The sequence below is a fragment of the Conger conger genome, chromosome 14 (assembly GCF_963514075.1).
Source record: "Conger conger chromosome 14, fConCon1.1, whole genome shotgun sequence".
Classification (NCBI taxonomy): domain Eukaryota; kingdom Metazoa; phylum Chordata; class Actinopteri; order Anguilliformes; family Congridae; genus Conger; species Conger conger.
This window is the reverse complement of record NC_083773.1, coordinates 15,763,322-15,776,458: the sequence shown is the minus strand read 5'-3', so window position 1 is coordinate 15,776,458 and position 13,137 is coordinate 15,763,322. Positions and strand designations below refer to the sequence as shown.

Here is a 13,137-nt window from a genome sequence, read left to right as displayed (position 1 = left end):
GATACCACCCAACTTCCTGAAAATTGTCCTACCTGGGACATGGTGTAAGCAGGCTTGTTGAGGCTCCTGGTAGACTGGATGTCTCCTCAATTCCTCTCTGTCCCGCCTATTATATATCTGGCTGTGTGAGAGTTGGCATTCTGGCGAGGCAGAACTCTGTATCTGACTGTCTGTTAACAGTGGATATAGCTGGAACTGTTTCGTCAAGCTCCAGATGAACAGCTGAAGGAGACAAAAACAGCAACACCCACCTCCTTCTCCGTCTCATATGTGCGATGACTGTTACACTGCCCCACTTGTTCAGTAGGATGTCCTGAACCATAAAACAGCCCAACCACTTGTCACTTTGCATTTCCAAGAATAGGGGTACTACGTAAACAGAGAGAATGAAACTAGAAACAAACTGACTCATTAACTAAAAACCATTCTGTAAATTATATATATATCAATATTTAAAAATAATAATAATAATACGTCCATTTGAACACAATTCCGTGGTATGTCTCCTTTAACCTTTTCTTTCTTCTCCTCTCTTTCCACACAAATTATTCAGCAAAGTACCAATAATTATGAATTACCCATAATTCCATAACACCTTGTCTGCATACTGCTAACTACAGCACATCAAATTTCTAGTTCTACTCACACCAGCGTTTAATTCATGCAATGTATGATACCGTCTCAGGCTGAAGAACAGCATTGATAAAAAATGGTCCTATCATCGTTGTTACTAAAATCTTTTAGCCATTCAACTCATTTTTTATGACCATTGGCACACAAAGTCCTGGTGTTTCATGAGAGGACAAATTTAACTTCTGTGCTGTCTGTGCTGTCCTAACAGCAGGCACATGATCATAACCAAGGAAGAATTTAGGCTTGATGAGCCATTCTGTGATTGCAATGTGGTGGTGAAGTGTGCAGATAACTTGTGAGTCAGTGCTCTTGTTTGTCGGTTTTCATCATGCAAACTGAATGGACTCTTACATCACTGAGCTGTTCCCAAGGGGCAACTGGCCATTCATTTTACACACTACAAGTTGCTCTGGATAGGACCGTCAGCTTAGTTAGGTTAACTTACCACTAAGTAGGCAGATGTTCTTTTTTTAGTGATTTGATAACATTAATTTATTACATGCTTAGATTAATGGTTTTCATACTACCGACGTCAGGCATCAAGTACAATACACAATTAAATCGGAGGTAGCAAAAGTGCATCTTTGGTAGGGAAAAATGTTTTTGCTTGTATCCAGTGTGTGTATTCACCATCACTTTAAAAACTTCATTCCATTTTGTTCCCCTGCAAATCCTTACATAATTTATCCACGTGGACAAATACACCCACTACGGCAACATTATATACACATTTTATTGTAAACAAATATATAATGTCAATACGTCATATCAGTAAGCCATTTTATTGACTTTTTGAGTATTCCGAAGACTATGGTCAGTCATGGATTATGGAGAAATTTCTGATTTTATGATATTTGTGATTTTGTGCAGTTCACAGCCACTCACTTTGGGAGCACATTCCAGAACAGAGCTATTGCATTTTCACTGAATTCTATTACTGTCGACTGACAAGATTAAACTCTGGCACAGTCTTCGTCTGCAAGGCTAACACAGCTACATGAAATCAGCAAGGTCATCATCAATTTGTAGGCACCTGCATTTCCCTGCTTGCTGCATTACATGTTAGGAACATAACAGGACACTGAGCTCTCAAGAGTAGAGTAGCTCTCAAACTGACAGCGGTCACAAGGGGAGAGAAGATCTCCAAAACCATTCACTTGATTGGAATTCCTTTTCAGAAGAAATTTAATTGAAAGAAAATAAATATAAATGACTGTTGCAACACTACACAATCATGACAACACACAACAATCATAGGCAAGGTATCCCATTTCAGAGGGAACAGGGACAGAAATGAGGACAGTTCCAATACTTAAATGAAGTAAAATGAAATACCACCCCACCCATCAAAGACGACACAAGAACACAGGACACAGGGAGAACGGAAGATTACGCACAACAGGTCCTGTCCAGGGATGACTGCACCTGCTGGTGTTTACATATCCCTGGAGCAGAGCTCTCAGGAATCTCATGTATTTTGGCCAATCCAACAGAACATAGAAAAAACACAAAACACATAAAGACCTAAGTCTCCAGTAGGACTCCTTTTTAACTCTGATACATTAAGGCAGGGTGTGTGTGTGTGTGTGTGTGTGTGCATATGGATAGGCTTGTGTACGTGTGTGTGTGTGTACACTGATGAGCCACCTGCCTAATAAGGTGTTGGTTCTCTATGTGCCACCAAAACAGCTCTGCCACAGTAGCCCTTCTGTCGGTGCGGACCAGACAGGATAGCATTTGTTGCCCTCATGCATCGATCAGCCTTGGTTGCCCAACACGCAATCGTCTGGCCATAAAGATTTAGCCCTTCTAAGTCAGTCAGGTCTTTACACCAGCCGATTTCTCTCACATCCAACACTGACAACGAGAACCAGCTGTTCGCTAACCGTCTAATACATCCCCAGTGCTTGACATGCGCTATTGTTATGAGATAATCAACGCTATTCCCTAATGTTTTGGCTCATCTGAGAGTGGTCATAATGCTTTGGTTCAACTGATGAACATTATGACCACTCACAGATAAACCAAAACTTTATGAACACTCACAGATGAGCCAAAACATTATGATCTATCCGTTTACTGTGCTCACGAGCAGGCTACACTCTTATATTCACAGCACTTAAGAATAGGTAGTACTACATAAATTCATGTGTTAATAATGAGCTGAGCTGGTTCACAGCAACCAGCAAAGTTCCAACTGCTGAGAAGGACAACTTCACCTACCCTCAACACCTGTCAATCAAACCATCTGCTGGACTGAATCAACCACTCCCATTGCTCTCTCAATCAAATCCATCAGAGCTAGTTAAGAAGCTGGTGCTCAAAGACGGTGCACCAACTTTACAGGGGAGGAATGCAAAAGCTATAAAATGCAAACTTATTACAGAAAGATCTAAGCACTACCTCCCATTGTGGTTCCCATTGCATCAGTAGGGCATTTTACATGAGTGTGCCTCTCTGCAGACCTCCAAAAGGAAACTGTGTTGACCATGTTGATGGTAGGGTCAGCAAGATTTGAGGAAGACCGCGCTTGTCAATTCAGGTCTATTGCTCCCATCATTGTTCTGCAACCTCAGTGGAATGCCCCCAGAACTGAGTTGAAATAGCAATGTATAGATCATGGGTTTTCCACTTACAGTGTCTTTAGATAGGTAATGTTGTGGGAAATAGTTTGATGTCATTAGTGGTGTAGTACACTGGTTGCTGAATAAAGATCTTGTAGGAATAAACCACAGGTAATGCAAGTTACCTGTGAGTCAGCATCCAGCTGTGATACAAAGGTTAACCAGGTTTGTTAGACATACAGAGATAACATCAGCAGGACCATTGTTGGTTCGCTAATACGCACCATTTGCGTATAGTCACTCATATTACACCTTGTAATTCTTGTAACACATTGTCATTCTATTTCTGCAATGCACATTGTTGAATAAATTGTATTAATTTGAACCTGCATCCTCTTGACTTACACCACTGCATACTTAGCAGTTTAGAGTCCTAACAGACATAGACAACCTAGGATACCTGCACCCTGCAGTCACTTGCCTATACACCAGTGCTGTCACAAGATCCATACTAAGTGTATCACTGTAGGCTATACAGGCCACAGGCACATCCACATCTATACAAATAGATAATGATCATATAGAGCCACACTATTGGTGGACTTTTGTAGTTCCTTTTGTTGAACTGTTAGAACAGAGAAGCAGTTGAACTTATCTTGGAGTCAGATAAACAAGAATAAAATGAAATTAACCCGGTTCCATTAGCATTGGTCAGACTACACACGCTTCCTTCACCTCTCAGATACTTTCGCCTTTTGGTGTATTTGGGGGGTTCTTACACATCATCAACTGTAGAAATCTCAGACAGAAAATTCCTGAAAAAGATCAAAATACGATCTCTCCACATGCAGGCATAAAAGACTCCACTCAGACTCAGGCTGCCTACTGTAGATAGAAAAGTAACCATAACAACATTCAGGCACTGTATTGTAATGTAGAATTATGATCCACAAAACTGCTGAGTGGTTTCTATTTTTGGAAAAAAATGTTGGACATGATAAGAAAATTAAATAACAGTAATCAGAAAGCAGCATTTTAAACAATGTAAACTGCCATGTCAAGAGAGCTTATCCTTGACATTCCAATGTCATTCCAAAAGAGATGGGAACATTTAGTTCCTGCTACCATTCAATCAATCCAGTATTTGGCTTTGTTAATCCTTTTGTCCTTAATAGCCCTACTCTTATTGGTTGTTGACAAAAATCTCTCCAATCAGTTCATTTCACCATCACTCCAAAGCATGCTTCAGTTTTAATCAGCAGGTGTGGCAGTTCTTCTTCTAGTACTTTTTAAAGAGAAGTGTTCCCAAAGTGCGAGGGACCAGGTCCAGGAGCAGGGGCTCAGACAGGGAGTTCCAGCAGGCGCTTCTTATTGACAGGTTTGAGGTCGTTCACCCGCCACCAATCCTCCTCTCCATCCGATTCCTCCATCTCATCATCAGCTGAGATCAGGATCTGTGGGGGGAGGGTGATGGCTCACATCAGCAGAAAAGATGATTGCCAGCACTGACTGAACAGGATCGAGCTCAATCATGAAACATCATGGCATTGCGGCCTCTGTTGCGATCAATAAATTGACAATGCTACCAATGAACTATTTCTTATTGGGAACAACTTTAACTGCCAACATAAAAACTTGCATATGGTAGCTGTTTAGCCAATTGATTCAACACTGACTTGGTCGTAGTCAAATGACCAAAGTCAAATTTTCTCCACGCCTGGCGACTGCATTCACACAGTGTAGAAATGCACAATGTCACCATCGAACGTCATGTTCCTAGACTACGTATTTGAAAAGCAACCTATAGTCATCCGTTACTCTACCGTCTGTAACAGAGTAAAATTTCACAAAAGCCGTATAAGGTTCACGTTAAAATTGTAGAACTGTAGCATTAGGCAATGATGCAGCAAATTAGAGTCCAACATTGTTGCTATTGTTGTTACACCTGCAGTGCACACAGCTCACCTCAGACTCAGACTCGTCATGAGACAGTGCGCGTCGATAGCGCACCTTTCCTCCACCGCGAGACTCGCCTCCACCCTCCTTCTCCTCCAGCTTGGCTTTAGTCCTGCTCTTCTTCATCAGGAAGTTATCCACCACCCAGAACATCAAGGCCTGGAGACACATATGCACTATTTATAACACATACACAAATACATACACAAAAATACACTCTCACACAAAAGACAATGAAAAAATGTCATTCATTGAGGTTATATTTCAATAATAAACGCTACATAGACACTTACAAATAACAAAAAACAGTTATACCAAACACTCACAAACACTGACATAGCACACATACAGTGCTGTGAAAAAATATTTGGCCCCTTCCTGATTTCCTCTTATCATTAAACAATATGGATTCAGATATTTACCTTTGTCTAATAAATATTATTAGACAAAGGGAACTGCCCCCTAAAAGTTAAAAACTGGTTGCACCACGTTTAGCAGCAATAATGGCAACACTTCCTACAATTTGGCATCAGTCCTTCAAATCACAGTGGAGGAATTAGAACCCACTCTTATTTGCAGAACTTAATTCAGACAAATTGGTAGGTTTTTGAGCATGAACTACATGCTTCAGATCCTGCCTAAGCAACTATATTGGGTTCACATCAGGACTTAAAATTTTGTTTCTTTTCAGCTATTCAAATATGGACATGCTTTTGTGTTTTGGGCCATTGTCTTGCTGCATAACCAAATTACACTTCAGATAAAGGGCGTGGAGAAAACATAATGGGACCAGTCTTGTCCCAAAAGTGCATGAATCCCATTTTGTCTCTTTCTTATTGTGAAGTCAAGCCTTAACGGAGTTCTTTGGATTTTCTTTTGTGACTTCCTGGATGAGTTTCTGTAGAGTCCTTGGAGAAATTTGGGCATGCCGGCCACTCCTGAGAAGATTCACCACTGTTCTAAGTGTTCACATTGGTTGGGGAGTCTTATACATGGCTTTGAAACCCTTTAGAGGCTGACACTTTTTTTCTGATTTCCTTAGATGGTGGCATAGTGTGCTTGTAGAAACCTTCTTGTGACTACTTCACTCTGATGGTAAGGCTGCAACTGGTTGATTGAGTAAGGAGGCAATTGCTCTTTCACATGGGTAATATGGGTTTTTGAAAACATTTGTTATTAAATAAATGAAATAATAATTTTAATTATGTGTTTTGTATGTACCCAGTTTCCCTTTGTTGAATATTTCATTTTGTTTAATGGTCTGAAACCATTCAGGATGATAAAAATGCAATACGAGAGGAAACCAGGAAAGGAGCTAATACTTTTTCACAGCACTGCACAAAGATGATTATTGTTGCTTTTTTAATACACTGCAACACCACAAAGGCAAAAAAGGAACACATTGCTGAGAAAGCCATGCATAATATAATGTAGGCAGGACAGTAACTTGTCCTCAGAGGACCCAAGGAATTGACTGTCACTTACATTGACGAAGAAGGGGACGATGAACATGACGATGGCCAACTCCAACTGTGGGTTCTTTATTGGGTTCAGAAGTGCCAGCTAGGACACACACACACACACATTTTTTTTACATTTTTACATTTTAGTCATTTGGCAGACGCTTTTAATCCAAAGCGACTTACAAGTGCATAGGTTCTACCACAAGTCAAAGCATCACATCCAGAACTAGAAAAATACACCTGGACTGCTGTTCTAAACATATAGTCGTCATCATAAGTGCAATTTTTTTTTTTGGGGGGGGTTAGACAGGGGTTAGACAGGGATAGGGGTATCAGAAGGGGGGGGCGGGGTAAATCAGGAGGGGGGACTAAGGTAGAGTTTGAAGAGGTGTGTTTTGAGTCTGCGTCGAAATAGGGGGAGGGATTCTGCTGTTCTGACAGTGGTAGGCAAGTCATTCCACCACTGAGGAACCAGAACGGAAAACAGGCGTGAACGTGCAGCTCGACCGCCAGGTGCCCGTAGAGAGGGAATCGTAAGGCGACCAGAGCTGGCAGACCGGAGTGGTCTAGCTGGGGAGTAGGGAGTGATCAGGGATTGTATGTAATGTGGGGCAGTCCCCTTAGCAGCCTGAAATGCCAACACTAGGGCCTTGAATCGGATGCGTGCGGCAATAGGAAGCCAGTGGAGGCCAATGAGAAGCGGGGTGACATGAGCCGACCTGGGCTGACTGGTGATCAAGCGGGCTGCAGCATTCTGGACCAGCTGGAGGGGCTTGATGGCGCACGCTGGGAGACCGGCTAGGAGGGAGTTGCAGTAATCCAGGCGGGAAATGACGAGCGCCTGGACTAGGAGCTGGGTGGCTTTCTCCGTCAGGAGATGACGGATGCGGCGTATATTAAACAGAAAGAACCTGCAGGTTCTGGCAGTGGAGGATACTTGTGGAGCCAGGGAGAGGCAGTTATCAAGAGTCACCCCAAGATTCTTTGCCGTACGGGAGGAGGAAACTACAAAGTCCTCCACAGTCAGTGAGAGGTCGATTGACGGAGAGGACTTAGCAGGGATGTAGAGAAGCTCAGTTTTGGCAAGGTTGAGCTTCAGGTGATGGGAAGTCATCCATGCAGAGATATCAGCCAAGCAGGCAGAGATCTGTGTGGTGATTTGGGTGTCAGGGGGGAAGGAAATGAAGAGTTGGGTGTCATCAGCGTAGGAGTGATAAGAGAAGCCGTGGGAAGAGATAACAGAACCAAGAAACATGGTGTATAGCGAGAAGAGGAGAGGCCCAAGAACCGAGCCCTGCGGGACTCCAGTTCGTAGGGGTTGAGGGTCGGAGAGTGCGCCCCTCCAAGTCACCTGGTAGGAGCGACCAGAGAGGTAGGAGGAAAACCAAGCGAGTGCAGAACCTGTGACACCCATCCCAGACACACACACACACACACACACACACACACACACTCAATTCACTAATTCAAAGGCATCATCAAATGCACTTGAAACTTTAAATAAACATTAAGTTTTTTCATATTTTTCTGGTATTTTTTGAAGCATGCAATAATAATCCTGTAGTAATTAGGTACAAAAGAAACATTACTAAGTGTTAAGATGTGGGAAGTGGGAGCTAGATTCATTTCAAGACTGCAGTGGTGGGTCCTGCATTAGAACACAGATCATATTTTCTCAATTTTCTCAGTTGAGTTCACATCCATCATTCAGATGTTCACCTCTAGGACAATTCACAGATGAAATTGGTTCCGCTGTGCAACTTGGCTAGTTTGAGGATTAATATGTATTAATATGTGGGCAGAAGCCCACTCCCTCACCTGCTTCCACTGTGGGATGAGCAGGACTAGAACAATGATGACCTTCTCAAACATCATGATGAAGATGTAGAGGGCACACTGGCCTGCCCAAGCCCTGCACAACACCGACTCTCCTGAGAGATGGGGAAATGGGGGTAGGGGGAGATAGGTTACGTCCCTATGGTATCAGGGTCAATTTGCACAAATCTAAAATACATATTGTCCTTTGCAACAGCCGGCCACTCACCTGTGACTGGTCAATATGTATTCTGGTAAATCAATTTATTTTCCCCCCTTGAGTACATGTGCCCTGCAGAATATCCGACAGCACAACAAGGAAACACCACTACACACAAATTACACACGTGGACTGAACACCAGAAGCATAAACCAACATGCAAATCAGAGGTTTTGTCTCCTTCAGTGCAATCCACAAATACTGCTACAAAAGTGTTTAATATGTCATTTCGGACTCAACAAACATCCTCAAACCACAACGTGCACTGTTTTGGAAAGTTGACAGTGACAAATGCGACAGAGCCTGCTGTCTTTTCGTAGAAAGAAAATGTTCATAGAACAGGTGACTTTATGAAATGTTGACTTAAGTGTGCTGCACAACACTATTTATACATTTTGTCTGTTTTGAAGTTTTCACTTTAGCTAACCAACTATACTATGAGCAAGCAAACTTATTTGACTATTTGAGATGTGCAATGTTTTGGCACAGAGTGACGGCCCGTCAACTGTATATTTTGAAACCAGAATTTAAGGACTATAAACTCAGGAAGAGGGTCAACATGTCAGCAAGCCTTTTTCAATGATAGGAAGGGATTTATAATGGCCTTGTAACAATGTTTTAACACAAAAATCTTACCTATATTCCCTTTAAGCTCAAAAGGAAACGTTTACATTGTCTTATAGATTCATACCACTTTGGCACACCTAGAAGTAGTCTTAGTCAATCGTTTAATCTGGCAGTGGTGTTTTATATAATTAGAAAAACTGATCTGATGGAATAAGAATGCAAAAATTTGATGCAAAAGCACCATTTGCAGAAAAGTAAAAGTATAATGCTATAAATTCACTAATACACAAAAGTCCTCTTTAAAGGAAAGCTTTATAAGCAGGTGCAGGTACCCACATACTGTGGAGCTGGCGGTGTCGGCCTTACCGTACTCCCCAAAACGCAGCGAGTCCCACTGTCGCCATTCCACCACTGCGCTCACAACCCGCACCCCTGCGTAGATCAACAGCATTCCCAGAGACGCGTCCAGCAGGAAATTAATCAGGTACCTGTGGATTCACATCCAATCAGAGACCCAAGGACACGTTTTATTTCTATATACAAGTGTGGTTTGGACATTATCTGACATTACCTAATATGTCTCAAAGGTCAACGTCAACATACATGACCACACCAGCCACCACATACACACTGTACACATTTTGGGTACAACGACCACCTTGGTTAGATTCCCTCTCTCCACCTCACCCACACACGCACTTACAGTGAGCAGGGGTCCTCTCCAGTGAGGTCTGAGAGGTAGACGTTTGCAAAGTGAATAAAAAGCATCCCGATGGCCTGCTTGGAGGTGTCCAGGAACCTGGGGCAGGACAGAAGAAGAGGGGCAGAATGTAAACACCCAGAGACTGAGGATGACAAGTGTGACATTGGGTGACTTATACCGCAGGTGTTTGCATCTGATTTGAGGAGGGCAGTGAGGGTTTATTTACATGTCCTCATCTAATGTAGTGGAGCGAGACGGCTGGAAGGTGTTCACACTAAGTTCACAAAACTGGAGTAGGGCAATTAATTCGGCAGCACTGCAAAAAAACAATCTATGGTGTAGGTGGTAATTTGCATGCACGTAGCCTGTGCTCCGTGAATGTACGTAACTGTGGTGATCACATCATAGAGCATGCAGCGAATGAGAAGGCAGGACAGGAGATTTACCAGATCTTCCAGGGCCTCCTCTCATGCTTGGGCTCCCTGAAGCGCTTCACTGGCCAGGTGAGAAGTAAAGAGTTAGACATCTGCACAGTAAAGCAAGGTATTCCACAGCCCTGCACTGTAGGAGCAGCTCTCATGCAATGACTGAAATTCACTCTTTTTGACAAAAATGGCTTTGCACTATAAATGATAAGTAATTAACTTTGACTTAATTTTGACTTTACATAAAATCCGATAAAAGTTTTAACCTGCCAAAACTGACAGCCATTTTGGAAAAAAATCTGAACCCTGTATTTGTTCAATTCAACATGATACCACGTTTAAAATTCTGTTATATTAATTTTAATACACAAATACTGCCTGATGGAAGAATGAAGAAAATTGGAAACAAATAAGGCGGTAACATGTCTAAATCCTGGTTGAATTTTGATGGATACCTTTGTTTGTATTACGAGGAGGGCATACTGGGGGTGAGTCCCAGTGCTACAGAGGAACTAATGTAAACATTTCGAGAGCATATAAAAATAGCCTGGGTCCATGGGTGAAAGCAGGAGGCACCCCACTGAAGACAAATACTTCTGCATGACATCAGCTTTTATAACACAGTGAAGGGACATGAAGTAACACCAAATACAGGAGGGAACCTTTACAGGCCCCTCAACACTTCTGGAGCCAACCTCCACAGCACCACTGAAAACCATCAGAGACCTTGCCTTGTACATCGCCTTCAATCAGAACTAGGTATAGCCATATCTTTATCTCACCACAACTAGTCTTCATTCTCCTTCTCTTAGTTCTCCAGCTCCTTCTTCATATGGCTCCTGCAAAAACTATGCCTTTTGATTTTGTGATGTGACTGCATTTAAATCAGACCTGCCGTTTGGCTCTTGTGTAAAACTTTATTATAACATTATAGCAGGAGCTATATACACATTTCCTTTAAGGAAAATAATGTTGTAGGTATAGTTGTGTAAAGAGGTTATCTGTGTATTAGTATTTACTTTTGTTTGCAATACTAATCGTTAGTTTGTTTGGATAACTGACTGATTATAAATAGGCCTTTGGTGTAATAACACTTCTGTATTCCTGAGACTAATACTGACGTTCTCCACTTTTGTAAGTCACTCATGTCTGCGCATAAAGTTTGGCTTAAGGATATTGTCAGGCGGGTTGATTAAACATTGTGGTCTGACTGGAACTCTTGAATCACATTGGGGTGAGATGTGCATGCATTATCGCTAGAAAGGGGCAGCAGTCTGTAGTCGGCAAATGTTACTTCCGAAAATGTTACTTTGAAAAGATAGAGGTAGTCATTGCTTCGTCAATAATAATGACAATATAATTCACGTGAGACGCACCAAGTACAAATTGAAAGAATGGGTAATAGAATAAGAGATGGTACTCACACAATAGGAGGCTGAAGGCCACGACGCCAATCAGCCCTTGCAAAAAGATGCCGAACGAATCCATGAATGCGCCTTTCTCGCAGCCCTTGTCATTGGGGTCCAAGGTGTGGCCGGCGGAAGAGTTCTGCGACGCTGCGGGAGACAGCACCGCACCCGGAGCCACTACTTCCCCGGGTCTGGACACCATCCCTACTGCGCTCTGACCCATGGCTAACAAATAAGTCATGACAAAACTGGGCACCAAAACGCGATGGCTAGCACACAAGTTAATTAGTTTCAATTCACTAAACCTAGTCACTAACGCTGCGTATGGCACTTCCACAAAATCCCCTACACCATCAGTTCTGTTGTTGATATATGCGCAAAGCTAGGAGGAATGTTGTTGTCGAAAGAAGACAACAGATTCGTCTTCGCTTGTACAGCCGACCCATCCTCGCCGTCGTTACAATGATAGTCCCACAGAGCACAACAACGGAATGGCACACCTGCGCTTCAAATACATTTAAATTCAGCTTGTAAACGGGTTAACTTTAGACCAATAGCTACCTAACATCCAATATAGTCCACCACACCGTGTGTTCGGCACCTTCTCCTGTATGTCCATACACGTGTCTAACTCTACGTTTTGCATTTGAAAAATGCGATAATATCAACATACAAAACCATTCGTAATTTAGCTAGCCAAAAGTGATGCTAGCATGGGGTTCGTAGCTAAACTATACCCACTGCCTCGAATTCTCTTTGCAATAAAGCGAGCGAATAAGTGTCATCCATCCTTTAGATCGATTTCCAGAGCAGCTGCATCATTCCTGGCGTCACATCTGTGCGATGCACATTCCAAATGTAAGCTTGATCGTGAGATTTGTCCGCTTGGTTCGCCAGTGCAGTATTTTATGCTAATCCCTGGCTAAAATCTAACTTGATTTAACTACCCTGGCTATCACTCCTAGCCATCCCCAGTTCACAACAATGGCTGTCCAGCAGGTAAAAACAGACTCATTCCAATAATTTATTTTATTCTCGTCTCCTCCATCGAGCATGAGACAGCGACGCCAATAGAATCAAATGTGGAGCACATCAGAACCAGAAAGTATAATTGTTTTTTGCGGAACAGCCACAGACATGCTCAGTTGTGTCCTGGGTCACATGGCTAATCACGTGTACGAGGGAAGTCAGCGCAGAACAGTGACGTAAAGCATGTGGAAGGCTACGTCAAAACCCATCCCCTTTTTCCACGGGTAAATGGTAAATGGTTGGGATTTATATAGCGCCTTTATCCAAAGCACTGTACAATTGATGCTTCTCATTCACCCATTCATACACACACTCACTGGCTGCCATGCAAGGCACCAACCAGCTCGTCAGGA

At 42.6% G+C, this 13,137-nt stretch overlaps 1 protein-coding gene across 1 annotated transcript; it reads right to left on the bottom strand.

Annotated features, from left to right (window-relative positions):
• Nucleotides 1-1,800: 1,800 nt before the first annotated feature.
• On the bottom strand, nt 1,801-12,882 carry LOC133109682 (store-operated calcium entry regulator STIMATE-like). The gene is made up of 8 exons (XM_061219160.1): nt 11,771-12,882; nt 10,368-10,416; nt 9,922-10,017; nt 9,585-9,706; nt 8,435-8,547; nt 6,639-6,716; nt 5,163-5,312; nt 1,801-4,651 (listed from the first exon to the last, which is right to left on the bottom strand). Exons 1-8 carry the CDS (start codon nt 11,994-11,996, stop codon nt 4,538-4,540), a joined length of 948 nt encoding a protein of 315 aa, XP_061075144.1. The 5' UTR covers nt 11,997-12,882; the 3' UTR covers nt 1,801-4,537.
• Between the last annotated feature and the right edge of the window lie 255 nt (nt 12,883-13,137).